General features: G+C 41.7%; 1 protein-coding gene across 3 annotated transcripts in view; it reads left to right on the plus strand.

The window, feature by feature from the left end:
• MKLN1 (muskelin 1) overlaps positions 1–25,371 on the plus strand; it is a 93,084-nt gene that overhangs the window by 47,588 nt on the left and 20,125 nt on the right. For all 3 annotated transcript variants that reach the window (XM_014882541.2, XM_088165987.1, XM_088165986.1), the window contains 4 exons: positions 1,976–2,088; positions 17,935–18,147; positions 20,018–20,239; positions 21,564–21,693. In XM_014882541.2, the coding sequence (XP_014738027.1) occupies positions 1,976–2,088; positions 17,935–18,147; positions 20,018–20,239; positions 21,564–21,693 (678 nt within the window). The remainder of the gene's footprint in view (positions 1–1,975; positions 2,089–17,934; positions 18,148–20,017; positions 20,240–21,563; positions 21,694–25,371) is intronic.

The raw sequence follows: 25,371 nt of genomic DNA on the forward strand, positions 1-25,371 counted from the left end.
AGTTCCCAGAGTAACATTGGTGTGAGACTGCTGGGCTCCCCTCAAGCTGCCCCACTGCTGCTGCCTGGGATTTGTGGCCTCTGTCCTCTTCTTGGAATATTGGCCTTTGTTATCTGTCCTGGTTGGGTCTCTGCATGTGAGGTGAAAAAAAAAACCCCTCCCATAAAATCTGAATTAACAGCTAGAATACAAGCAGTGATACTGGTTGGGAAATAGAGTGAAGCTTGACTTCAAAAAAACCTTAAAATCCCCAAAAAACTCAAACCCAACCAAACAAAAACAATCAAGCCCAACCCCAACCAAACAAGAACAATCCCACAAACCACCAAACAACTGTTTTTTTGCTTTATACCATGGGAAAACAGTTACAAATTTTAGGAGAACTACAAAAAGTTATTTACTTGACATTACCAGCAACAGATGCATTTATGCATTAAGAAATACTCCTTTTAAAACATGGAACCTTCCTCTAAAATGTGCCTATGCTTCTGCAATAAGGCATGAAGCTAAAAAATTATTTTCATTGGGGCTAAATAGTAGTGATGGAGCCTTTCTTTCATGTGAGCTACAGTTTTACTTCATGATGAAAAATGGGTCTGGCACAGAGTTCATGTCCACTTGTATTTGGGGTGTTGCTCTGGGGATGCTCAGCACCAGCTGGGTGCTCATGCTTCTCTCTCAGTGCTCACATTTAATTCTGTCAGCCTGGGTTAGGTAACTTCCAAAATCTTGAGTTTTCATCGGAGTCATTCAGGTTTGCTATTAAATTTCATGTGAGCCAACAAAGCCTTTCCAGGCAGGCCTGACATTTTGGCAAGGCCCCAGTAGGATTTTTAGCTGGTGCCAAATCTTTTATTTTTCTCGGCTATCAATGAAGCTGTTGTGGTAATGTGGGTTTTGTGAGCTGTGAGAATTTATGTGCACAAAGGGACCTGCTCTTTGCAGGGAACACTGGGAGCCCTGAGTCCAGGAGGAAGGGTAATTAAAGTTAATGAACCAGGGTAACCTTTCCATGGTGATGACCACTATCCTCATGGTAGGTAAGGGTCAGGGACTAGGCCCGTTTATAATCGTGCTCTAACTCCGTGCTTTAATTGGTGTTGGATTAAAAATTGGCCATTACCTCCATAATAGAAGTGGTTGGTGGATTTTAAAGGAGTTTTTCAAAGCTCTGCAAGTCTTGAGGAGCTTGTTCTTCTTGGACTTGGCTTTGTGTGGTGTTTTAATGTGGTTTAAAAATGAAGTATTTTTAGAATTTGAGACCAGATAGTTCTATTTCTATAATGGGAGCAGTTTGGTTATCTCCCCATGGCAGAACAGAAACTCCTTTCTTAAATGCTTCCCCTCTTCAAAGGCTTCATCTGGTTTTATCAGTGAGCCTGGGAAGCCTTAGAACTTGCTCTACACAGAGCAGTTGTGGGTTTGAGGTGACAGCCCTGAAGCACTGACTTAAATTTGTGACTCTTCTACTTACTGGTTTTTGTGGCATCAGGTAAGTTATTTTATGCAAGACATTTCCCTTGAAGAGGGTTTTGTAGTTGATTTTTCTGGCTAAGGGATGGACTGAACAGAAAAACTTTGCTGCTTCTATCTCCAGAATCTCGTTGATGTATAAATCCTGCACCAAACAGGGCACAGGCTGACATGTCATTGATAGACTACATGCACAGGATCCAAAATGTTAAATATTGTTCATTTGTCTGTCTGGAATTTTAATCAGAAGGCTGTGGGTTTGATTGCCTCTTATGTAAATGTAGAAATAGAAAATGACTCTGAGAATTGGCTGTCTATCAATCCTAAAATCTTCCATTACTAAACCAAACCACATTTTTGTCTTGATGACTAGTTCCATTCAAAGAGGAGTGGTGTTTTAAGTAAAAAAAGAGTTTAAATTTCTTTTCTGATCGTTTGTCTTTGTCACAGATGTTTAAACAGATTCTCTCTTAAAAATAAATTTAATTTTTTTTTTTAATAGAAACTGTTTATTTGTTTGGTGGCTGGGATGGAACTCAGGATCTGGCTGACTTCTGGGCATACAGTGTGAAGGAAAACCAGTGGACCTGTATATCCAGGGATACTGAGAAAGAGGTGAGTTCTGCAAACATCCATATTTTTTAAAATACATCAATGGTTGCTCTCAAAAATGCCCCTACTAAAGTACTTGTGTTGAAGTGCAGTATAAGGTGAGAGCCACAGAGTTCAGACCTTCAAGTTCTGAAGATTTTTGAAATGCTTATGTGGGAAAAATATGAGCTGGAGGTGGCTTTGAAGTGTTAAGATTCCTGGAGGGGAAAGGTTTATTTCTCAAAAGCAGAAATGATCGGCCAAAAAATCAGCTCAGCAAGTAGAGCACGAGTTAAACAATTTTGTGTGGCTGAACAACCAGACTTATCACAGAATCACAGAATGTTTTGGGTTGGAAGGGACCTTAAAGATCATCCAGTTCCAGCCCTGCTGCCATGGGCAGGGACACCTCCCACTGAAAGGTTCCAAGAACTTGCTAATGAACATTTCAGACCTGATCCTGGTGTTTAAGCTTCAGAAACAAATAGTTTGTTTTTTCAGTTTCTGTCAAAAATGAATGGAAATGGACAACTACCAGATGAAATCTAGAGGACAGGGGTTACTGCCAAGGGCTACACAACCCCAAGAGCTTTCGTGGAATTCATCTGAACCATTTTCCTTGGCCTGTTTTGCTCAGTATTTGACGTATTAAACCTGAAATGAATGTAGCTTGGGTTATAGGACTAGACAAAAAAAGTCCAAGACCTTTGGCTTGTGTAATTCATTTCACTGTACAGTGAAATCTTCTAGTTTGGGGTGGTTATTGTATTTTGAGTTCATTACTTGTTTGTCAGAGGAAAATTTATGCCACCTCTTGTTGGAGGTGTCAAAAGTTTGAGATCCCACCACTTTTTGACAAATTCAGGAGTTGATTTCCTCAGCAATTTGAAAACAGTATAAAAACATCTTGTTTCTCATTTGTATTTCTCAGTTTCTTGTCAGGACTAATTTTGTGAGCTTCCTTACCAGATTAAATAACAATTTAATATTCTCATTTTTTTCATGGCAAAGGTTTTTTAGAGGTTGTAATCAAGTAGGACGAATAGCCTGAGCTGAAAAAAAAAAAAAGACTAACATTTCACAGGCATTTCCTGTAGCCCTCAAATCTCTGTGTCGTGTACTTACTGATTGGAACATCCTTTACAAAATAGGCAATAACAAAACTGAACGTGATACTCTGGTTTCTGTCATAACAGAGCTGTGGAGAGGTAAAATTGTTATATTTATGTACTGTTTAGGCAAAAAGGGGCTGCTGTGTTTTCTTTCTGCACGAACCAGTGTGGGTCAGTCTGGTGTTTAAGGGATTCATTTCCTTCTTGCTGGGGTTGTGCCACATCCAGTTGAGTTTATCTAAAATTTAGGAGGCCTGTCTGGGATGTTTACTTTCCTTGTTCCTAATGCCTGACTCCAGCAGGGTAGGACTGGGATGGGAGGAAGAAAGGATGCACGAAAGGAGAGCTGTGGAGGAGACACAGCAGAAGAGTTGTGAGTTGATGTGATTAAATGATTATAAAGGGATTTTGGAGGGAAAAATCTTAGCAGTGTTATGGAAGCTCAGGAAATTCAGATGGAAAATGGGAAGGTTCTGATGGGGAGAGGAAGAAAGAGGAATTTTTAAAAAGTGGAGACTTGCTAGATGTATGAGGAATTTTGAAGAAGGGATGTTCTTAATAGAGCCAAGTGTGGAGAAACATGGTTGGCTTTGGAAAGGGAATTCTGGAAGGACTCTCCATGACAAACTTGTGAGATGGGGCCCCTGTGAGCCTCATGGAGTTTAACAGGGCCAAGTTCAAGGTCCTGCACATGAATTGGGGCAATTCCAAGAACAGATAGAGGCCAAGCAGAGAATGGATCCAAGAGCAGCCCTAAGGAGGAGAAGGACTTGGGATATTGGTGGATGAGAAGCTCGACAGGTCTCGATGATGTGGTTTGAGCACTTCTGTTCTGGAGCCAGGCTGGGAGAGGTGGGGGTGCTCACCTGGAGAGGAGAAGGCTCCAGGGAGAGCTCAGAGCCCCTTGCAGGAGTGCTGGAGAGGGACTTGGGACAAAGGCATGGTATGCCAGAACAAGGGGGAATTGCTTCCCAGTGCCAGAGGGCAAGGTTAGATGGGATATTGGGAAGGAATTCTTCTCTGTGAGGGTGAGGGCACCCTGGCACAGATTACCCAGAGAAGCTGTGGCTGCCCCTGGATTCCTGGAAGTGTCCAAGGCCAGGCTGGACGGGGCTTGGGAGCAACCTGGGATAGTGGAAGTGTCCCTGCCCATGGCAGGGGGTGTCACCAGCTGAGCTTTAAGGTCCCTCCCAACCCAAACCATTCCATGATTCTGTGATACATTCAGCAGTGTTCAGGTGGGCTCCTGAAGGGTTTTGGTGACTTCAGAGGTACAGTGAGCTGGAGGCTGCTGTACATGGAAACCAGCATTAGGTTGTGGTTTTTTCTTTTTCCCAAAGAGATCTGGATGAAACCTGGTTTAGAAATGAAAAGGTCAATCTCAAATGTTGAGAAGTAAATTCAAAAACAAAGACTCCAGATGTTTCTATAACAGGGACATCGACTGCTCACAAACAATTTGCAAAAAGGAAATGTCTGTTGACATGGAATTTTAAAAAATATTCGGAGTAGATTCCAGTAGAGCTTAATCTTATTTGGTGGTATTGTGCTAGTTCTGCTTCTGGCTTTTTTATTCTAATTAATTGGTGACAGTGGTTAAATTAGCCACTCAATAATTAAACTTGGATAAGAGCAAAATATGGTGAAAGTTGCATCCTGTCCAGTGTTATTCAGGGATAATGCAGAGTAATGCTTTTGGGATAAGGGTACTGGGAGCTTCTGTTGCAGTGCATTAGGGAAACCTGTGACCTTTTTTTTAGAAAACGTTTTTGCTGCTGATTTTCAGTGTTTTCCAGTGAGGTGTCTCTTTGTCACCTGAAGTTGCATTTGTCTTTTTTTAACAATTACACCACCAAAGCTCATTTTCCACAGGTCTTTTTCATTGAACCATTGAATAGTTAAGTTGGAAAATCCCTCTAAGATCAACTGTTCTCCCAGCACTGCCAAGGCCACCACTAAACCGTGTCCCCAAGTCTCACATCCACATGGCTTTTAAATCCCTCCAGGCACGGGGGGCTCCACAATTGTCCTGGGCAGCCTGTTCCAGGGATGGACAACTCTTTCAGTGAAGAAATTTTTCAAAATGTCCAAGCTCAACCTCCCCTGGTGTAACTTGAGGCCATTCCCTGTCCTCCTGTCCCTGTTCCCTGGGAGCAGAGCCCGACTCCCCCGGCTGTTCCCTCCTGTCAGGGAGTTGTGCAGAGCCCCAGGGTCCCCCCTGAGCCTCCTTTTCTCCAGGCTGAGCCCCTTCCCAGCTCCCTCAGTTGCTCCAGACCCTTCCCAGCTCCGTTCTCTTTCCTGGAAGTGCTCCAGCTCCTTATGTCTGTCTTGTATGTCTGGACAAAATGCTCAGGGTTCTGCTGGAGTAGCTGCTCACTTACAGCATGAAAAACACGGTCTGGAGGACCTGCTGGTGAGCACACCACCACTGCTGATGGACAAACAGACCCCACCATCCCTGTGAATCCAGCAGGATTCCTGCTGTGCTTGTCAAATCCTCTTCCTCAAGCCTGAATCCTTCCAGGGAGATGCTCCATGGAGCAGCTCAGGACCTCTCAGCTTACCCACAGCTTCTGTCTCTGGGGTGTGTGACAGCCCTGTGAATCAGCTGGCACAAGGCACAGCCAAAATGTATTTCATTTAAGAGCCTTTAAGAGTTTCTACCCTGAATCAAGTGGAATGTTCTGACAAATGCTGTTGTCTTCAGGGTTTTTTAGTGGCAGTAGATCAACAGACCTCTTTAGGATTAGGGAATAGTTTTAAAAAAAACAGGTCTTGTCATTCCTTGGACGTTTTTATTCTAGGCCAGTGTCAGTTAATAGAGAAATTTAATGTGTGTGTTTTGATGGCTATTTCTAGTTTCCAAGCAGCAAATTTTCTCTTTTGAAGGGTAATTTAGTGAAATTCAGTGCAGGAGGACAGTTCTAAGTGAAGGAAAGACTTTGTTTGGTGCAAATTGATAGTCAAGGGATTTTGAAATAGGATCAAAATGCTGAGGGATGTTGATGCCTCTGGAGATCAGATAAATGAGACTAAAGCAAGTGTGATAGTTGGCATATTTTGTGTGTCTCTGGTGTTGCTGTACCTTGTTTTAGCATTTCCTAGACACAAGAAATGGGGGGAATCTCCCTTCAAGCAGTGTCACTGCACTGATTGGTACCTTCTGTGCTGCTTCTTGGAAAATACTTTGACTCATCCTCGTTCTGGCTTCTTCAGAGGAAAAGCCTGCTCACAAATCAGCTCTGTGAAGGACATGGAAATTGTGTAAATGGGTTAGGTTTAGGTGACACTGTTTCTCTCAAAAATTGTTCAAGTGTTTCCTTGCCAAAGGTAGAAGTGAAGGTCTTGTCATGGTTTAACTGCTTGAGAGGATAAATCTCTGCTCACAATGAAGGAAAGTGTAGGTCAACAAGTGCCTCCTGTTCAGTAGGTTCAAAATGGTGTAGAAAATGGGTATACTGTGAGATGACAGTTTGCTGTGAGCACCAAGTGCTTTTCCAGGATGCTGAAAGTAAAAGCTGACAAGTGTAGAAAGATCTCCTAATGGTGAGAGCCAGGGGGAATTTCAGCTGCTATTGTATTTCCAGTTAAATTTTCTCCAGTCTGTGCATGCATTTCATTGCATTTGTTGACATGGATGAATTTACCCAAAGCTTTCAGTGTCATATTACCACAGAAGCATTTTTGTAGGAGTTTGTGACACTTCTGACTGGCTTTTTTGGGTGTGATGCAGCAGTACACGAGCTCATCAATGTAAAGCTTTTACCCTGTGCTGTTTGAAGTGTAGGAATTGAACTAGTCTCAAATATTGACTTCTTCCCACAGATGGTGATACAGTTTGGAAGACACGTCAAGTGACTTGAGGGGCTTTTTGTTGCAAATATTGTGAAGTTTACAGACTTGAGATCTAATACAGTGGATGTGCCATGTCCCACTGCTGAGCAGTTCCAGTGGTACAGATGCTCAGTTGTATGAGATGCCTGGTGCTGCAAAAGCACATAGGGAGAAGGCAGCTGTCCCTGAAAGAAACTTGGATACTGCAGATGTACCTCGGAGCCAACTTCCTAAATAGTGCAAATGCCTACAAAAGTAGGGACAAAGACAGCAGATGCTAGAGTGAACCAAATGAAAAGTATCCTAGGCTGATCCTAAATATCACAGGCTAATGGTTTATTTTCCTCCCTATTTAGCAGCATAATGGTTTAAAATGTTCTGAGCCAGTATTCTTCCACCAGAACGTTAGAGAGAGACTTTCACATATGCCTGACTGACATCCCCAGTGATTTCCACTTAGGCAGCCTAAGGCAGAAAAGATCCTGTTGAGGGAGTAGCACCTCAGCTTTTTAAAATAATTTATATTTAAATAAACTTTTTGGAAAAGGTTTTCAGCTTTTAAAGCTGACTTACGTGCTTATGCTACCTTGTGTGCCTCAAGAGTTCTGTCCTCTTAACCCTGGTTTATTTGTTTTTTTTAAACTTTGACATTTTTTTAAGGAAAAGATCATCCATATTTGAAAACAGCTTCGGGTCTTAAGTTATTCAGTTCCCTCTCTAGGTGCCTGTATTTCTTGCTTTCAGCATGAAAGAAAGCCCAGAAAACCAGCCAAACTTCAGTTATTCCTCACAGCAGATGTTTGAATGCATGGAGGTCTCTTTCCTCCACATGCTGCTGTTAAGTCAGTCTCGTGGAGAAAGGAGCATTAAATAAATGCCTCGTGCCCTGTGTTCTGGAGGCTGCACAACTTTGGCAGGCCTGGAGCTTGTGCGTGCCAGTCTTCAGGTTATGCTGAATTTCCAAGTCATCATAAAGCTTTCAGTTGCAAAGTAAAACTACTTTTAGTCCTTGAAGTAATGCATCAGCGAGAGTTGATTTGTGGCGTTTATGTTCCGATAAGAATCACCACTTCAACTGCAGCTTATGATGAGTTTAATGCTCTGATCTCTGGTTTGGAATGGAACTTTATTTTACTTACATGGCTTTATTAGGACATTATTGCATCATCCTAATGCATTTTGCAATTCCCTGTAAATTGTAGATGAGGCAGTGTAGAGTCATTCTTGGGTGGTTTGGATGCATCCTGGGGGAAAATGACATTACAGGATTTTCAGGTAAAGGTTTAGGGAAGAGGCTGATATTAGTACAAGGAATTCTGATTTATATCCTTTTGGCTTTTAAAGACACAGAAATATGCACCTGTGAGATGAGCCAGCTGGAATGCCAGGACCCCAGCATATCACACTGAAGGGATTAAAAGAAAAGGATTTTAAAGAAATAGGAGAATATGTAGAGGTGGAAGGAAAACTTACTCTTTTGCCCGGTGAGTGAAAGTAGCTTCACACACCAATCAATTTTGCCTTGGGAGTAAAGTCTTATTTCAGCTACACCGAGAGACTTGTTACATTAATGTTACATTAACGTTCCTCAATCTGTACAAATACAGAAATCCCCAAAGAAATATCAGTTATCCCTAGGTGGTAACATAGGGGAAGCAGTCTCAAGGAGTATCACAGACAAATCTGTAGCTAAATTGTCTGGATAATTATGTGCTTGAAAATGTAGAAAGTTTTTGTGGACCTTGCTACTGCAGTATTTCAGCAACTGGGTTTTGGAGGTAATTGGGAATTGAGCTTTCTGGAGTGTCTCAAGAGACCTTACTGGCACAATGGCTTGTGCAATGGTGTGTTGAATTCAGACCTACCTCAAACAGCCTAGTGTGTTTTATAGGACTTAACCCATGAATTTTCCAGGGCATGCATGTGATGGAGATGTTACAGATACTGGGCTCTAGGAAATTAAACAGCCCCTTTTACAACTTGCTAACACCTTCGGGTGCAAACTACTCTTTTGTCACCTGTTCAAAACTGTCTTCACTTTGTCAGAAACACCTGAAAGCCTGTGGCTGTTGAAGGATTTAGACTTAGAATTTCATGTTTGTCTATCACTGGCATCTCAAGGACAATTTATTACAAGAAAAATCAACTTCCAAAAGTGTAGCCTTGCTTGTAACCTTTGTGGCTAAACAGTTTATAAGCAACCAGTTAAATTTTTTTAGTCTTCTGGTTTGCAAGTGGGGCTGTAGCTCAGCCGAGAAGTTCGTGTCTATGGAAAAATCTCTCTTGGCTGGACCTTTGCTGGCCATTGTTACTGGTAATGAGAGGACAGTGTGAACTTGTGATGCATGCAAAAATGACCTCATTCAACATCCTGCAATTGTTAATGGGGTTAGTTAAATTCGGCACACGAGAGATGTTGTCCTGAGGGCCCATCTTGGAGCTGGTGAAAGCTCTGGTTCTCTGGTGGGTCGTCTGTTACATTTCATCAGCGTTGCTGAAAGCAAAGCTGAGCTGTGGATGTGGAACAAACTGACAATTTACTTGGTAAAATTTAAGAAGTTTTAATTTTTTTCACATTTCACCAGTGTGAGCAGTGCTTTGTTTGCAGGTGAATTGTGCCTTGTGATAGAAATAGCACAGAACTGATGTCCTTTTGTGCAAAGTTGCCCTGTGCTGGGGTATTCCTTCAGTACTTCTCTTGTTTGCATTTGTAAGCAGAATCACAAAGGTTGGATGATTTTATTTTTGACCGTAAACTAAAGCCTGCACAAGACCTTCATACACATTCCTGCAACCTTCTTCACATAAATTGGAAGAATTACAGAATGGTTTGGGTTGGAAGGGACCTTAAACATCATGCAGTTCCTAGCCCTTGCCATGTGCAGGGACACCTTCCACTATCCCAGGTTGCTCCAAACTCCATCCAACCTGGCCTTGGGCACTTCCAGGGATGGGGCAGCCACAGCTTCTCTGGACCACCTGTGCCAGGGCCTCACCAACCTCCTGAGCAAAGAATTTCCTTCTAACAGCTAATCTAAATATTTTCTTTCAGTTTAAAACTGTTCCACCTTGTCCTATCACTATCTGCCTGTGTAAAAGTCCTCCTTCATCCTTTTTATGATCTCCTTATAAGTATTGAGTGGCCACAAATTATTTCCCGCTATTTGCATGCTTCAAGATGTGGGAGCTTTTTCCCCTTTCCATTGTCCACTGGCTTGTAAGGTGTCTTGGTTTACTGCAACATAAGATCCATGGTGTTATGCATTGCTGGAAAGCCTTGATGATACCTTGGTGTGTAGAGCAGAGAGCTCAGGAGATCCAGGAATGTGGCTCCTGCACTGACAATTCCTCTGGCATTGGCTGCCAAAGCTATTTCTGCACTGCAGGGAAACTCAGGCAGCACAGCTGTCAAAGCACAGTGTTGGTGCTTTGGGAAGTTCAGCTGTGAGGACACACTTGGTGTTTAGAGGTGCCTTGATCAGAGCACTTCAGAAGCCAGAAGATAGTGGATTAATTCATTCCTTTATGAAAATACTCTCAAATCAGTTATTTCTGCAAGCAGGCTGGCTGGGAGGCTAATACATTTCATGAGAATAGAGCATTATCTTTTTGTTTTAATAGCAGTGCTCATGTGCTGCACGAAGTCTGTGCTGTGATAAACCTGTGCTGATCCCTGAAGGATGGAGCAAAGACTTGGAATCAAGTTCATGTCAGACTGGAAGGGCTGGGCTGTCAAGGGTCATCAAATCCAGCCTGCTGCTGTCATAAGGATCGTGTTGTATCATCTCTGAGCCTGATCATTTGACTTATAAGCTCATTGAACTGTCTTTCAAAAATAGAACATCAGGCCATTTATTTTTTTAATTCTAATTTAAGCAGGGAAAGTCTCTTTGTGGCAGGCTCAGCTCAAAGCCACACCAGCAGCATCACCAGTGAGAAATTAGGACTGTCCCAAATGTGAGCCTGCTTTTAGGAAGGGGAAAAAAAAGGTTTCATCCTGTTTAATTTTATTGTTTTCCCATCTTGAAGAGATATGCCCACAAAACTGTGTGCTAAAAGCTGCCTCTGACTTTAATCTGGTCCATCATGTCAGAGTCAGATGCCCAGGAAGGACTTTGCTGGTAAATCTATCCTGTGGCATTGCTGTAGGAGGGCACCAGTAAGCAGATTAGCCATAGCTCAAATTCTGTGTCAACTGCCTGACTGAGGGTGCCTTCCCTCTCTTGGCTGTGCCTGGATTTATTAATAGTTAATTATAACTTTTTAATATCCAAACCTAATATTTATCATAAGACATTTAACTCTCTTGTGTGAAAAATTGTGGAAATTCATGGCTTTCCAGTACTGGTTCTGAGGAGTTTTCAACATCATGACTCTTAGATTCTGGCCTATTTCTTAGACTTCCCAAAACATTTATTGGCAGAACATATTTAATTTATATGTAACAGTGTTCTAGAGAAGCTGTGGCTGCCCCATCCCTGGAAGTGTCCAAAACCAGACTGGATGGGACTTGGAGCAACCTGGTCTAGTGGAATGCAGGGGAGTGGGTCTGGATGAGTTTCAAGGTCCCTTCCAACCCAAACCATTCTATGGCTGATGAACTTGCACGTTCTCAGAAATATTCTTTATAACTGGTAAAGCAGCCTTAAAATTAAGTTACTTTTATAAATAGTGGCAAGAGTCATGCAATGTTAACGGTTGGAAGGGACCTTAGAGATCATCTAGTCCCAAACCCCAGCCATGGGTAGGGACACTTTCCACTAGACCAGGTTGCTCCAAGCCCCATCCAGCCTGGCCTTGAACATTTCCAGGGATTATTTGCAGACTAATTTAAACAATGGATTGTACATTGAGCATCCAAAATATGTTTCTTGGAGTTAAACTCCCATGTTATGCTCCTAGAAATGTTCAGTCCTTTGCTGCATCTACTCTGTGTGACATCCAAAGGATTTTAATTCTAGTCTAGTGCAGGAGCTGTCTAGTCTTGGACATCAAATGACACGGGTGGCACTGATTTCTGCCGTCATACAGAGTAGGAAGTTGGTAGTGCTGTTAGAGGGAGGGTCTTTCATGCTGAAGAAACCTTTACAGAAGGCTCTGAGCCCCTGCCATGTGCCTGTGCTGGGTTGCTGTGGCCTTGAGCACGGTTGTGATGCTCCTGTTGTGTGACTGAACGTGCAGGACCCTCCCTCTGGTGGTTTGGTGCTCCTGGCACATCACTGGTGATTTTGTGGATGATAGGAACCATGCCTCAGCTCCCAGCTCCTTCTGTTTTGTGTTGAGGAGCCATACAAATCCTTCATGCTACCATAAAAAAAGAATAGATTAAATTATTTTCTTACGTTTCTGGCACTTTTAGGTTATGATAAACTTAAAATGCCTTCGGTGAGTAACTTGTATGGGATGAAAATATTGTATTTTGTTGTATGGCTGCAGTTGTTTCTCTTGCTGAATTTAGTGCTCATCTAAAGCAAAGCAAATCTTTGCTGCGGCTCAGATTAAACATTTTGGGAGCGCATTAGCTGTAGACTGGCATTGATAAAGCACTAACAAGCTCTAATCTTAAAGCACATGGACTTGAATTAATGCCAGGAATAATATGCATTTCCTTTCATTTTCAAGTTTGTGGAGAACTTTCCCTCTTTTTTTTTTTTTTTTTTTTTTTTTTTTTTGGGGGGGGGGGTGGGTGGGGAGGTGGAGGAGGAAATGAATTATAGTCCAAAACTGGGAAATGAGAGCAATTAATCTCTGCAGTAGTGTGTAGGCAGGAGGGACTATTTGTTGCCTGACAGGCTGCTCTCAGGACTGGAAACAAAGTAGGTTGTTTGTGTCTTTTTATGTCCTCGTCCTAGTTTGCTTTAGGACAAGAGCATTTACCTCATGACGCTTATTTTTGAACTTCATACTGGAGGCAGTGTTCACATTCCACTCAGTCTTTTACAGGACCAAGAACGGAGAATTAGTCAGCTGTTCTTTGTTTTTATTGCCCTGACTCTTGAACAGGATCCAGACTTGCTCCTGAGGTTTTTCATCTGGATTGGACTGAATAAAACAGATTTTTCTTGCAACTGAAACCCCTTTATTTGCAAAAGGTTATGATAACCAGAAGAAGCCAAGCTCCCCCAGTTTTTGTTTGGGATGGGCAGTGGAACCGGCTTCCTGCGGTCATGTTCACATTAAAGGAGGTTCATAGGACATTGATTTCAAAACAAACCAGAAAAGTGGAAGCTGTCATGTTTGTGCCTTAGTGTAGCGTGCTGGGACGCTCTTGCTAAGATTATGCCTGCTGATTCTGGCATAAATAGTGATTTGAGCAGACCCTACCCTAGGGAGTTGAGTCCCATTCCTTTCTCCCTTGTATAGGAACAAATCAATTATTCTAAGGAGGCGGTGTTGTCTCTTGGTGCTGTTGTGTTGCTTTTTGAAAACGTTTTGTAAGTTAGTCCTTAAGTGGGATAATTGCTTTCAGCATTTGCAAGTTAAATGAAGAAAGCTCTAATTAGATTTTATAAAGTGGCTTAGCATGTTGAGAAGGCTTTTCATAAAGTATACTGTGTATTCACTTGGCATTGCACAATTGAATTTCGTGTAGCACTGACGAAACCTAAAAATCCTATTTGGCCCTAGGTGCTTAAAGGATTGAAAGCCTGTCTTAAGTGCTCCTGGCCATACAGCCTCTCTTCCTTTCCCCACCATCCCACCCTCACCAGGGCATTTATCTGTGTTGTGGAGACTGGAGGAGTTGCATCAACACCAACCTGTTTGAGGAAGAGCTTTGGAGCTGGGCATAAAGCTTGATGTTTTGTAGCACTTCCAAACAGGACCCTGCACAAGCTGTTTAATCTGTTTTAGCTGTTATTGTGCTCTGCTCATTCTATGGTGGGGCTGGGTGGCACAGAGCCACTTTGTTCAGGTCACTCCTGGCTCTGTGCAAGCACTTACTGAGTCCCACACAAACCCAACAGTGCCTGTGCTTAGTAGTTTTTGGTATTGTTTGGTGTCCTGTAGGTTAGAAATGTGATATGCTAATGCTTTCCTCTTGCCATCACAGCCTTGGCAGCAGCTGAGGCACTGGCCAAAGCAGCCTGACACCCTGCTTGCCATCTGAATAAGGACTTAGTCCAGTCACAAGCCCCTTTCATGTGTGGTTTTTGCAGTGTGTGTGCCAGGAGCTTTCTGATGAGAATTGGAAGGAGTCCCCAGAGCCAGTGTTTGTTCAGGTCGTTTGGATGCTGTTGCTGGATGTGACTTTTAGAGTCTTATGGAAGATGGGCTCTGTTTGGGAGGTGACACCTCCACTACCTCAGTCAATCAGATCATGAAGCTTCATCTGCAAAAATGTGGATTCCATGTGTAACAACGTAGAAGAAATCAGATCTATAGTACTTAATCATAAAATCACAGAATGGTTTGGGTTGGGACAGACCTTAAAAACCCTCTAGTTTCACCCCTTTGCCATGGATAAGGACACCTGCCACTAGGCCTGGCTGCTGAGGGCCCCATCCAGCCTGACCTTGAAGATTTCCAGAGGTGAGGAGTTTTGCATGTGTTTGTTATTAGTTCAGATAATCACAAAAGCAGCTTGTCAAAACTGTGTATTGGTGATAAGGCCTGAGTTTGAAGAAGGACACAGAGATCTCTAGTAAGATCCACTCAACTTGGGACATTAATTAATGGATCATGACCAGCCTAACATCCTGGCAGGGGGACAAAAGGTTGTTCTTTTGCCCTCTGGCCATGCTTGATCTTTTCAGCCTGGGGTTAGAGAGTCATCTCTATCATAGTCAGTTTTTCTCACTCATTGCTTTTAAAGGGTCAGATTCTTTGAACACTTGTGGAATCAACAAACTTTCCCATTTGAATTTACTGGATCGCTGTGTCCATGACAAGTTGTGGCAGTGTGTTCCTTGTGTGAACAACAGGCTGCTGTTGTAACCACATGGAGCACACAGCTTTGGATGAACGTTCACAGCCACCCACGGGCACTTGATTCATCACATGTGCCTCAAAGCATTTTACTCTTTTGTAGTGTCTTTGTAAATGGACTTTGTGTCCCTCTTTGAAGTACATATGAGCTGTAAGGGCTGCCATGGTCAAGCTGAACTCAGAAGTGAATACAAACTTAGACCTTTCTCCTTTTCTGCCTTAAATGTCAAACCAGTGTGTATCACTGTTAATGGAGTTATTTACTCATTTTGGTAAACATGTAGGCTAAGGAAGAAACTTTGGCAGGTTCCTTGTGATCTTGTGAGTGGTGTGCAGGCAGAACTCCAGTTTTCTTTGAGAACAGAGTTCAAATTGGATGAAGTGTCCTGTATTATGAGAGATAGTTCATACTATGGCAGGCTCTGCAGTTTGGTGGAGCTGAAGTTCTTGGGTGAACTTGAGGTGATGAAGATTCTGTGTCTGTAGAGATGAAATGTTAACCTTAACAACTCTTTAAGGAAGCAGATATTACTGCGTGACACGTGGCCAGGACGTAATTAAAGAAAAAAGGTATTTTTTCTGAATTCTTTTCTCATTTTAAATTAATCTGTATGTTGTATATTTAGTGTAGCAACTGTGTTGTTGGTGCAAGTGCCTTGAAATGAGTTTTGAGTTGTGAAGTGTCTCAGCCTTGTGTCTGTGCTCAGACAAATTGTGGTTGATCATGTAGCTTTTCGTGGCAAGGAAATTGCTAAATTGAAGATTTACTCCTGAAAGTGCCAAAGACATTCTTTGAACAAGTTTGGGAGGATTTAATTTAGTCTGCATAGAGGTAAGGGAGTGGGGGGATGATTCTTAAATTGTCCAATTCCATGAAAAAACTGCAGTGACCTTCCAGAGGGGAGGGTCAGAAAGCACAGGTGGGTCCTCATATCTCACCTACAGGGCAGCTGTGCCAGGGTAAATAGGTGCTCATTGGCAGGGGACTGGTGCCACATCCCTCAGTGTCCCAGCTCCATGGCTTGGGATGGACTTTGCACACTGGGGTGATTTATTTGTGAGCCAGGGCCTGCCTTTGTGAGTGCACAGGTTGGTGCTTCTCATGCAAGGAACTCCCCCGGGTGTTTGGAACAGGGTCCTCTGCAAGAAACTGTTTTTGTATTTTCAAGGAACAAAGTAAATTGTGTTGTTGCCTTCTGTGTTATCTTCTTCTGTGTGGCCAAAGGCAATCAATGAGCTTTTGCTGCATTTCAGGGTTTTATGCTAATATTTCACTGCTATCAGTACTTTTTTTTTTTTTCCAGAAAATAAAATTATCTTAATTACCCTGAAGTAACAAATCCTCAAAGCTGTAATCATTGCTGATATAATGCTTCATATTTACAAAATATGAACAATTCAGTTCACCTCTTCACATGGTCTTTTGAGTTACTGTAAACAGTTTCCTGGAACCATTGCTTAATCAAGAAATTGAATTTTGTAACATGAATAGTAAAGGCTTTTGACAACAAAGATGTAATGCTTCCTTTCTTGTTTTATCCAATTTAGTGATGTACATTCCATTAGTGTACTTTAAATTTCAGTAGAATGTAAGTGAAAGGGTACAATTATGAAGATTTTATCATAAGGCAATACTTGGACACAAAGCAACTATTGTGCTGATTATTTGGTGTGATATGGTTACTCTTCTTTAACTATAAGTCTTCAATAATGATTTTAAAGATTTGCTATGTCTGTGTCTACTTGCCTAATCTTTACTTTTCAAAGTTTTTAATAGATTTTTTGGTATAGAATCCCAGAAAGGTTTGGGTTGGAAAGGACCTTAAAGATCATCCCATTCCAACCCCCTGCCATGGGCAGGAACATCTTCCACTGTCCCAGGTTGTTCCAGACCCTGTCTAACCTGGCCTTGGACACTTCCAGGGGTCCAGGGGCAGCCCCGGCTTCTCTGGGCAACCTGTGCCAGGGGTCACCGTCCTCATGGAGAAGAATTTTTTCCCCATATCTAATTTCTACCTGCCCTCTGTCAGTGGGAAACCATTCTCTGTATTCTGTCACCCAATTGTGTCGAAATAAATTACAGAATTGATCTATATGCAAGATGTGATGTTTTTCTTTTGTCTGATATTTTGTACATAAGGCTTTGCAAACCTTGATTTCTAATGTTTTGATGTACCAGAACCTCACTCTCATGCTTCAAGAAAAAGTGTATGAAGGCCCTTAAAATGAGATTTGGGAAGCAGAATGGAAACTGCCCAGGCCGGCATAATCATCATCATAATATCATTAAATAAATTACTCTGTGATTTAACTTGAGCACTCCTGGATGGATTAAGCCCATAATAATTTGACATGGGGCACTCTGTGTGTTTCTCATGAAGATCATAACTCAGGGCAGTTTTGCATCCCGTGGGAAACTTTCTTTCAGATGGAGGCTGGGAGGGCCATATCTGTTTGTGAAGGACAGGGAGTGCTTTTGTTACCTTCCCAGAGCCTTTACGGGATGTGATTGCTTGGGGGAGTGTCTGCTTATGATCTGTTAGAAAACAGCCTATTAATAAAACAGAGGCTCTTGTAATAGAGCACTTCTTAATCTTCTTCCTGTGTAGTTATTTATAGGTTGTGACATCTTAATTTGCCTCTCATGTGCATCGACTTCTGTTATTTTAAAAGATCAAGTAGTTTTCACACGCCTCTGAGAATCACTTCTGGGAGAAATTGTCTGTTTTCTAAGGAATCTGACTAAAAAGGTTCAAATTATCAGTTTGTTGTGACAAGTACATTAAGGTTTTTGCTGGTGTCTTTCTAAAGGACAGAAGTTATGGGATGTGTTCTTGTAGTTATTTATATATTAATCCTGTATTTGATTACAAGCAGATATTCCTGAATTCCCCAAGGATTTCTAGTTGCTGCTAATACTTATTTTCCCTTAGCGACCTACCTGGAGCAATATTAAATCCGTTCTTCTCTTGATTTTTGTGGTCCTTTGCTTTCTCAGAGTGGTCCCAGTGCCAGGTCCTGTCACAAGATGTGCATTGACATCCAGCGGCGGCAGATCTACACGCTGGGGCGGTACCTGGATTCCTCTGTGAGGAACAGCAAGTCCCTGAAAAGTGACTTCTACCGCTACGACATCGACACCAACACCTGGATGTTGCTGAGCGAGGACACTGCAGCAGATGGAGGCCCCAAGCTGGTGTTTGATCATCAGGTCAGCCACACTTCATCCTCCCACTGCAAATTCTCAGCGTTTAAAAGTCAGTTTTGATCACAGTCTCTGTGATTTTGAGGTGCTGTGCCAGGTAACAGAGCAGGGATGAAGGTGTGATCTGCACTCAATTAAATCCTAATAGCATTGCTGCTCAATGCCACTTGCTGCTGGTGCTCTAATCAAACAGAGTCAGAAGAATCATAAAAACCTTTGCAAACAAATGCATTTTATTAAGACACGTTTTATTAAAGCTCAAAGCACAGTTCACCTGGTGTTAATCAGTCTCCTTGAGCTGAGTTTGCAGATCTGCCTTGCCTGGAGGGCCTTGGGGAACAACTTGCAAAGCTGTGTGTGGTACCTTTGGAAGAACACTCCAAGCAAGCTGCTGGAATGAGGCCAACACAGGAGCAGTATTCTTTCCAAATTGGTTACCTTTAAAAATTGTAGAATGTGCTTTCTTTGTAGACCTTGAAGCACCTTAGAGGAATGGCTGCTAATCCTTTAAAAAGTCACATCTGTCCACGTGCTCAATTTGAAAACTTCTTTACTTATGTTGTGTTCACTGGCTTTTGTCTACTGGAAAAAGGTATTTTGTTCTCAGTTGATGTTTTTTTTTTTTATGAAGCATCGCCAAGAAACAGCACATCAGGACTCATTTTTAAAGCAGCCCAAGATCAGCTTTTATTGGTACTGACTGTTTTGTAACCAAAGCTGTTGTTTGCCAGCACAATGTGCCTTCCTGCTGACACTGAAAATTAAAGATATACCATGTCTGCAGAACAAAAGCCAATCAGTCTTTCTGTTCTATTAATAACCAGTGCCAGTCTCCCAGGTGTTGGGCAAGAGGCACAAGGAAATTGTCAGCTGGCAAGGCTACTCTGGGTACCTTGCTTGCCTCTTGAAATTATTCCTTTTTTTCTTGTTCAGTCTCTCAGGGAAGAAGGGCTTCACTGACTTCTATCAATCTGCGACTCTCCCTCTTCTTTCCCTCAGCACCTACTGTGATAGCAGTTTTTATTTAACCTTCAGAAATGTGCAGCACTAGAATTGTTTTGTGTAGGCTTTGCTGAGTAGCATCTCTATTTTACTGTAATCTTGTCTGTTTATTGGTTTGCTTTTTTTTCCCCCCTCTGGTATTCTATAACCCTCTGCTTTGCACTTTGTCTGAAACCATCACCTAGAGTCAGGGGGTTTTGATTTGTCCTGCAGTGCTTCTCATGTGTGCCATAACCTCAGTTTAGGTTTGGAGATTAAACATATTTCTGCTGCATTCCCATGAGGAATCTTTGGCCAAGTTATGCCTCCACTTTGTGTTCCAGTAATGAGGGTAACAGTAAATGTGTGCTGGGGATGGAATCTCAGTAACAAATCACAAGCTGATTTTTGCATCAGTTGATTGGTGGGCAATAAATTAGCAGAGATTTTGAATTTCTCCCTTGCACAACCTTTGCCAAAGGTGCTACTCTTTTAACTCTGGGTATAAGGACGTAGCTTGAAAACACCCCCATGGATCTTTTCTGTGGAATCTATGGATCTATGGAAAAAGAACCCTGTGAATCCTTGTGAAAGACTCTCAAGTACTTTTCCCTGAAATCAGCAGGTTGTTTAGGTGATGAAGGATACATTTAGTCTTTTTTTTTTCATATTAAATGGCATCTAGAAATTAGACTTGTGTTTTCAATTTCTTTTATGAGATGAAGACCTGACAACCATGAAGATGTGTGTCCTTTTCTGTTTGTTGGAGGCTCAGGAGATGTGCAGGGCACTGTCCCCTGCATTGCTTGCAGGAGAGGGGTGTTAAATGGTAGATCTCAAGAGTGTTCAGGTCTTACTGTGCCAGCTTAAAAAACTGCTTCCCTGCTTCTTGCAGATGTGCATGGATTCTGAAAAACACATGATCTACACTTTTGGAGGCCGAATTCTGACCTGCAATGGCAGTGTGGATGACAGCAGAGCCAGTGAGCCCCAGTTCAGTGGCTTGTTTGCTTTTGACTGCCAGTGCCAGACGTGGAAACTTCTGAGGGAGGATTCCTGCAACGCCGGACCCGAGGATATCCAGTCCCGGATAGGACACTGCATGTTGTTCCATTCTGTGAGTGTCCACACCCTACTTTGATTTACGATGTCTGACTTTAAGGAGAACATCTGGTTTTGGTTTTTCTTGCAAATTTTGAGCTCTTTAATCTCCTGAGTGATGTGTTGTTTCAGTTAATTCGAAGTTTGCTGACATTCTGATGCTGCCCTGGTAAGTGCAGGACGTGCTGAAAGTTTTGGAGTTTTCACGACTCCAACTGAATAAAATTTCAAGTAAAAATCAAGGTGAATTTAAAAGAGTTGATTTTAATGGAATAGTAAACAGTATGGCCACTTCATTCAGAGCCTCATGGAGAAGCAGAAGGGTGGGAGTGAGGTGTATATAGCATTTTACTCTATGTTGGGTATTAAAAAACCACTTTCCATTGCCTTTCCAGTTGTGTTCATCAACCACATGTCTATTTAAGAGAACTAAAGAGAATTTTAATCAATGCTGTGACATTTAAATATTTACTGATACCACCAACTCAAAACCCACCAATTTGAAAAAAATTGCTGATTTTATTTCTCTTGCCCTTTCAAGTGAAAGATCAGAATTGTTACAGTTTTTCTGAGCTTTCAGTTTTATTTTTGTTTTGAATGGTTCTTTAAAATCTGGTGGGAAAACATTGCCACACAAAATTCTGCACAAGGACTTGAGGATCTTTCAAAAACAGGGGTTTTTTTCTGAGGCTCTGTCCGTGGTAAATGTAAGAATACTGGTTTCTGTAAGCACAGGTCATAGAAGTTTAAGTCCTTTTCTGTTTTCTCAGCCATTTGAAAGAAAAATAATCTGCCTCTTACGGACTTTCCACTTGGCAGACTTGAAAGAAGCAATAAACGTGTTATTCTTGGCTTGCTCCTTGTCATTTGCCTATACTGAATTTAGTAATGTGCTGGTACCTGGATGGTTTCTCCTACACTCTGTCTTTTGTTTCTGTTGTGTTTTTAACAGCGATATTATGATGGATTTTAGAGATGGAGCCTTTTAATTCTTTCATAATAAACTTGAAAGATGAGCTGCTGCTTTAATGTTCTGAAGTTAAAGTTGGATGAGGCAGGGCTGCATCAATTACCTGTGCACAATGATGTTAAAGTTAGAAGAGACATTTCTGTTCCTCTTTGATTCATTAATGGCTGCCCCTGAATCCCTGGAAGTGTTCCAGGCCAGGCTGGATAAGTGACCTGGGATAATGGAGGGGATTGGAACTGGATGGGCTTTAATGTCCTTTCCAACCCAAACCACTTATGATTCTATGATAAATATTCCTGTTAATGATCACAGTTGACCAACATACTGTCTTGAATTTGTAAAGACTTTTTTTTTTTTCCCCCCATGCCAGAAAAACCGCTGCTTATACGTATTTGGTGGCCAGAGATCAAAGACTTATTTGAATGACTTCTTCAGTTATGATGTGGACAGTGACCACGTGGACATTATCTCAGATGGCACGAAGAAAGATTCAGGGATGGGTAAGAGGATAACTACAGAATCATTTCATTCCATTAGTACAATATACTAGTATAATATATATATTGTATATTATTTATATATATATATATATATATATATATAAGAGAAATATACTGTGAAAGATCAAATATTGTAAAAGGAGAAGTATGTAGGTGAAAGGCCAGGTTTAACCTGTGGGATCAGCTTGGCATCCTCAACTAACTCTCCATACCCAGGTAAACTCCACACTGTACAGATTAAACTTATGCCAGCTCTTCTGTTCCCTTCTGTCACTTGACACTCCATCTTGAGCACAATACAAATAATTGATGCATGAAACCACGTAACACCTTAAAAGGAAAAAAAAAAAAAGAAAAAGCCCAAACCAGCTAAATAAGAACTAAGAATAGCTCTTCTGGAAACAAAAGCTGGGGAAAAAAGGTTTTTGAACCTGGAAAGGAGAAAGCAAATTTTTATTTTTCTGGTTTTCACTAAGTGAAAATTACCATAAATTAGAGATAACCTGCAGAAGGGCAGGTGGGGTGCTCAGAGACAGAGAATTGGAGTAGAGGGACAGAAGTTATTTTGACCAGAGAGATGAGACCAATCTGTTGTCCTGTTATATTTGTAATAAATATCAGAAAGGGGCAAAAAAAAAAGGAAGGAGGAGAGGGAACAGGGCTTCAGTTCTGTGTGATTCATAGCACTGGAGCTACTGTGTGTAGTTCTGTATGACAGAAGTCTTTAAAAACACCCCGAAGGCCTGTAACACAACCATAAAGAACCGATTTCATGCCTTTTCTCCTCAAATGACAGACAAAAATGTTCCTTTCTTCCCGAAAAGCATTTCTGCATGTATAGGCACATCACTTTCCTGTTACAAATACCCTGATCTTCATCCTACAAGTCAGAATTTGAAATTTGAGTTGCACCGTTTACACTATGGGACAGAAGTTACGAGTATATCTCATGTGTTCTATATTCAGTCCCTGTCTTCTCTTCTTCCAGTTACTAAAACCCCAGGAAGGTAATTAATCTTGAATTTAGGCTGCCCTCCTCCTTTTGATCAGGTTTAACTTTTAGCAAGTAATTTTGTTGAAGTTTTGAAGTGAATTATTGGTGGTGACAAGTTATTGTTTGCTCGTTAATTTAGTTATGCCAATAAGGGAGAAAAGTACCCAAGCTCTGATTCTCTGGAATCATTTATTTACTCAAGTGCTTCCAAGAAAGAACCAGCTCACTGTTGACAGTCTCCTTTTTTCAGGTGCACGTTGCCTGATGCTGCTCTGCACACACCCACGCTCCCTTTGTTGTCCTTAGAGCTTTTAAAGAACTGATTTATTTTTTTCCCCCAGGAAATTAGTACCATTCTGCCATTTTGATCTTTTCAAGCTACATGTCTTCATATCCAGAAGCTTGAAAACCTGTGGCTTTAAGCTGACACCTTTGTATACTTCAGATTTAAATATAATGAGTTTGTCAGGACACTGAGCTCTGCTTTTCATACATAAACTGCCACGTTCAGTGAAGTAAATGAGAAATTAAGTAAATTTTTAGCCCTTCTTCCCATTCCCACAGTCCCTGAAGTGATGAATAGAGGTTTTAATTTTTTTTTTTTTAATAAGAAAATGACTCACTGGAAATAATTCACGAGTAGATTTTTTTTGGTTTACTGTTCTCCTGTGTGTGGAAAGTAAACAAACAGATTTGAACGTTTCCATTGCTTTTGAAAGAAAATGCTGGGATAATTTGCATTTTAACAGGAAGAGAACAAAATGCTTATTACATTCAGACAGCAAATGTTGACAGCACTATTTTCACCCCAAAAAAGTAAGTCTTTATTGTGCTCTTGTTAGGTAGTGATACACCATTTTGATCTGTCTGAACAAAGTGATTGCCTGCCTGGTCGCTGTGAAGTTTTAAGCTGCTCAGTGTGATGAGTCAAGTTGAGGATGCCTGACCTAAATGTTCCTATAAAGTCCCATGATTACATTTTGTTCCTGGCTCACATGTGGCATTCAGTTCTATTCTTAGTTGAGCTATTTTGATTTTTACCCTTTCTAAAAGAACGTAATTGTGCGTTTGTTTAAATATCTTGTGGAGTAGGGGTATTTTTTTAAAAAAGTAGTGAAATGGATAATAAGGGTTATCAGTAACACAGAGTTGTTGCAATGCTGTAAAACCATGGTAATGATATGTTGATTTTGCTGCTCTCATCTTCTGAAATATTTGTGCTGTTCAGCATTTCTTTGCTTTTGTTTGTGCCTCTGATGTTGATCCTATGACCAGCTCCTTGGATGCCTGATGTGTTTGGGAATGATGGGTGATAAGTATCACTTAGATTTTCTTAATTTGAAGTAAAAGACACGATTCTAACAAATTTAGACATGCAACTGTGGTGATGTGTTGGACGTGAAAGAAGGCAACAGAGGTGCAAATTAGAGGAATTCTAGTACTGTTGAATAGAGTTTGTGTTTGGAGGAGAGACAGAAATATTCATGTTGATGGAATCACTTTTAGAGCAGTTTTATATTTTAATTGCTTTAAAAAGCACGTGAACAACACTCAAGCAACAAATAAAAATTATGTATTTTATCTGAAGGATACAGGTGGTCTGGAGATGCCACCAGTCCCAACTGTCCCCAAGGGCTGGACTGGGAGCTTTCCTGAGTCTCTTAGTCATGGATTGTCACTAATTGTGGGCAGTCATTTCAGCTCTGAGGGCAACACTTGCGGTGGAGGTTCCTGTGATAATCCCCTCTGGCCCTGACTCAGGTGGTGTGTCAGAGCTCCTGCTCAGAGGGAGAATTTCCTTCTGCAAGAGGATGTGCAGAGCATCTTAACATCCCTTGGCATCAAGTAACTTCCAAAGTCAAATGTGACCAAGCCTTAAAATAAGTTCTTGTGGCTTGTTGTAGCGGTGAAGTGGTTCTTAAGGGCAGCCTACAGATTTTAAAGCTAAGCCTAATTTTTAAGCTACCAGTGAAGCTGCCAGGTCTCTTGTTGGGCAGGTGCCCATTTCACATACAGAGCTGTGCACCTGATGGATGGGGAATTTCATGGATAAGTACCACGGACAGAGGCGACACAGCCCAGCCTGGGAAACAGGGCGAAGTCAGAAAAACATGAATCCAAATAGATTGTACAGCTGGCTCAGCATGGCTGGGATCCAGCTCACACAGGCAGCCTCAATATCCCATTTTCATCACCTGCTAGTGACACCTGGCATGTTGTACCTGTGTTCAGGTAAGGTCTTGCCAGTGGCCAGCACATCCCTTGCCATGGAAGCATTTTGTTTTGTGAGGGACCTCATGTGCTTTTCATCTTGTGAGGTGCTTCTCTGAACTAATCCCCAAATCCTTTCCTCTGCCTGTAAAGGTGAGGAGGGGGGCAGGCAGTTACCAGATCCTAGAGATGCCTTGCAGAGCTGCCATAGCTCAGAATTCCATTCAGGTTTACTGAGTGATCTTTTTTTTCCAAAATCTCAGAGACAGCCGAGCATTGGACATTGGATTGTTGCTTTGTCAACATGACAACCAAACTGTTCAGATGGTCTCCTTAGCTGCTCCTTGGCAGACTGCCAGATGCAGTCTCATCAGGAAAAATCCAAGAGGATAATCATTATCTTGCTGTGTCAACAGCTGGCCTGGTGCTATCACTCACCACGACTTGCTCCGTTAAAGTCTGGGGGAGGTGCT

The sequence above is a fragment of the Sturnus vulgaris genome, chromosome 5 (genome assembly GCF_052056855.1).
Source record: "Sturnus vulgaris isolate bStuVul1 chromosome 5, bStuVul1.hap1, whole genome shotgun sequence".
Lineage (NCBI taxonomy): Eukaryota > Metazoa > Chordata > Aves > Passeriformes > Sturnidae > Sturnus > Sturnus vulgaris.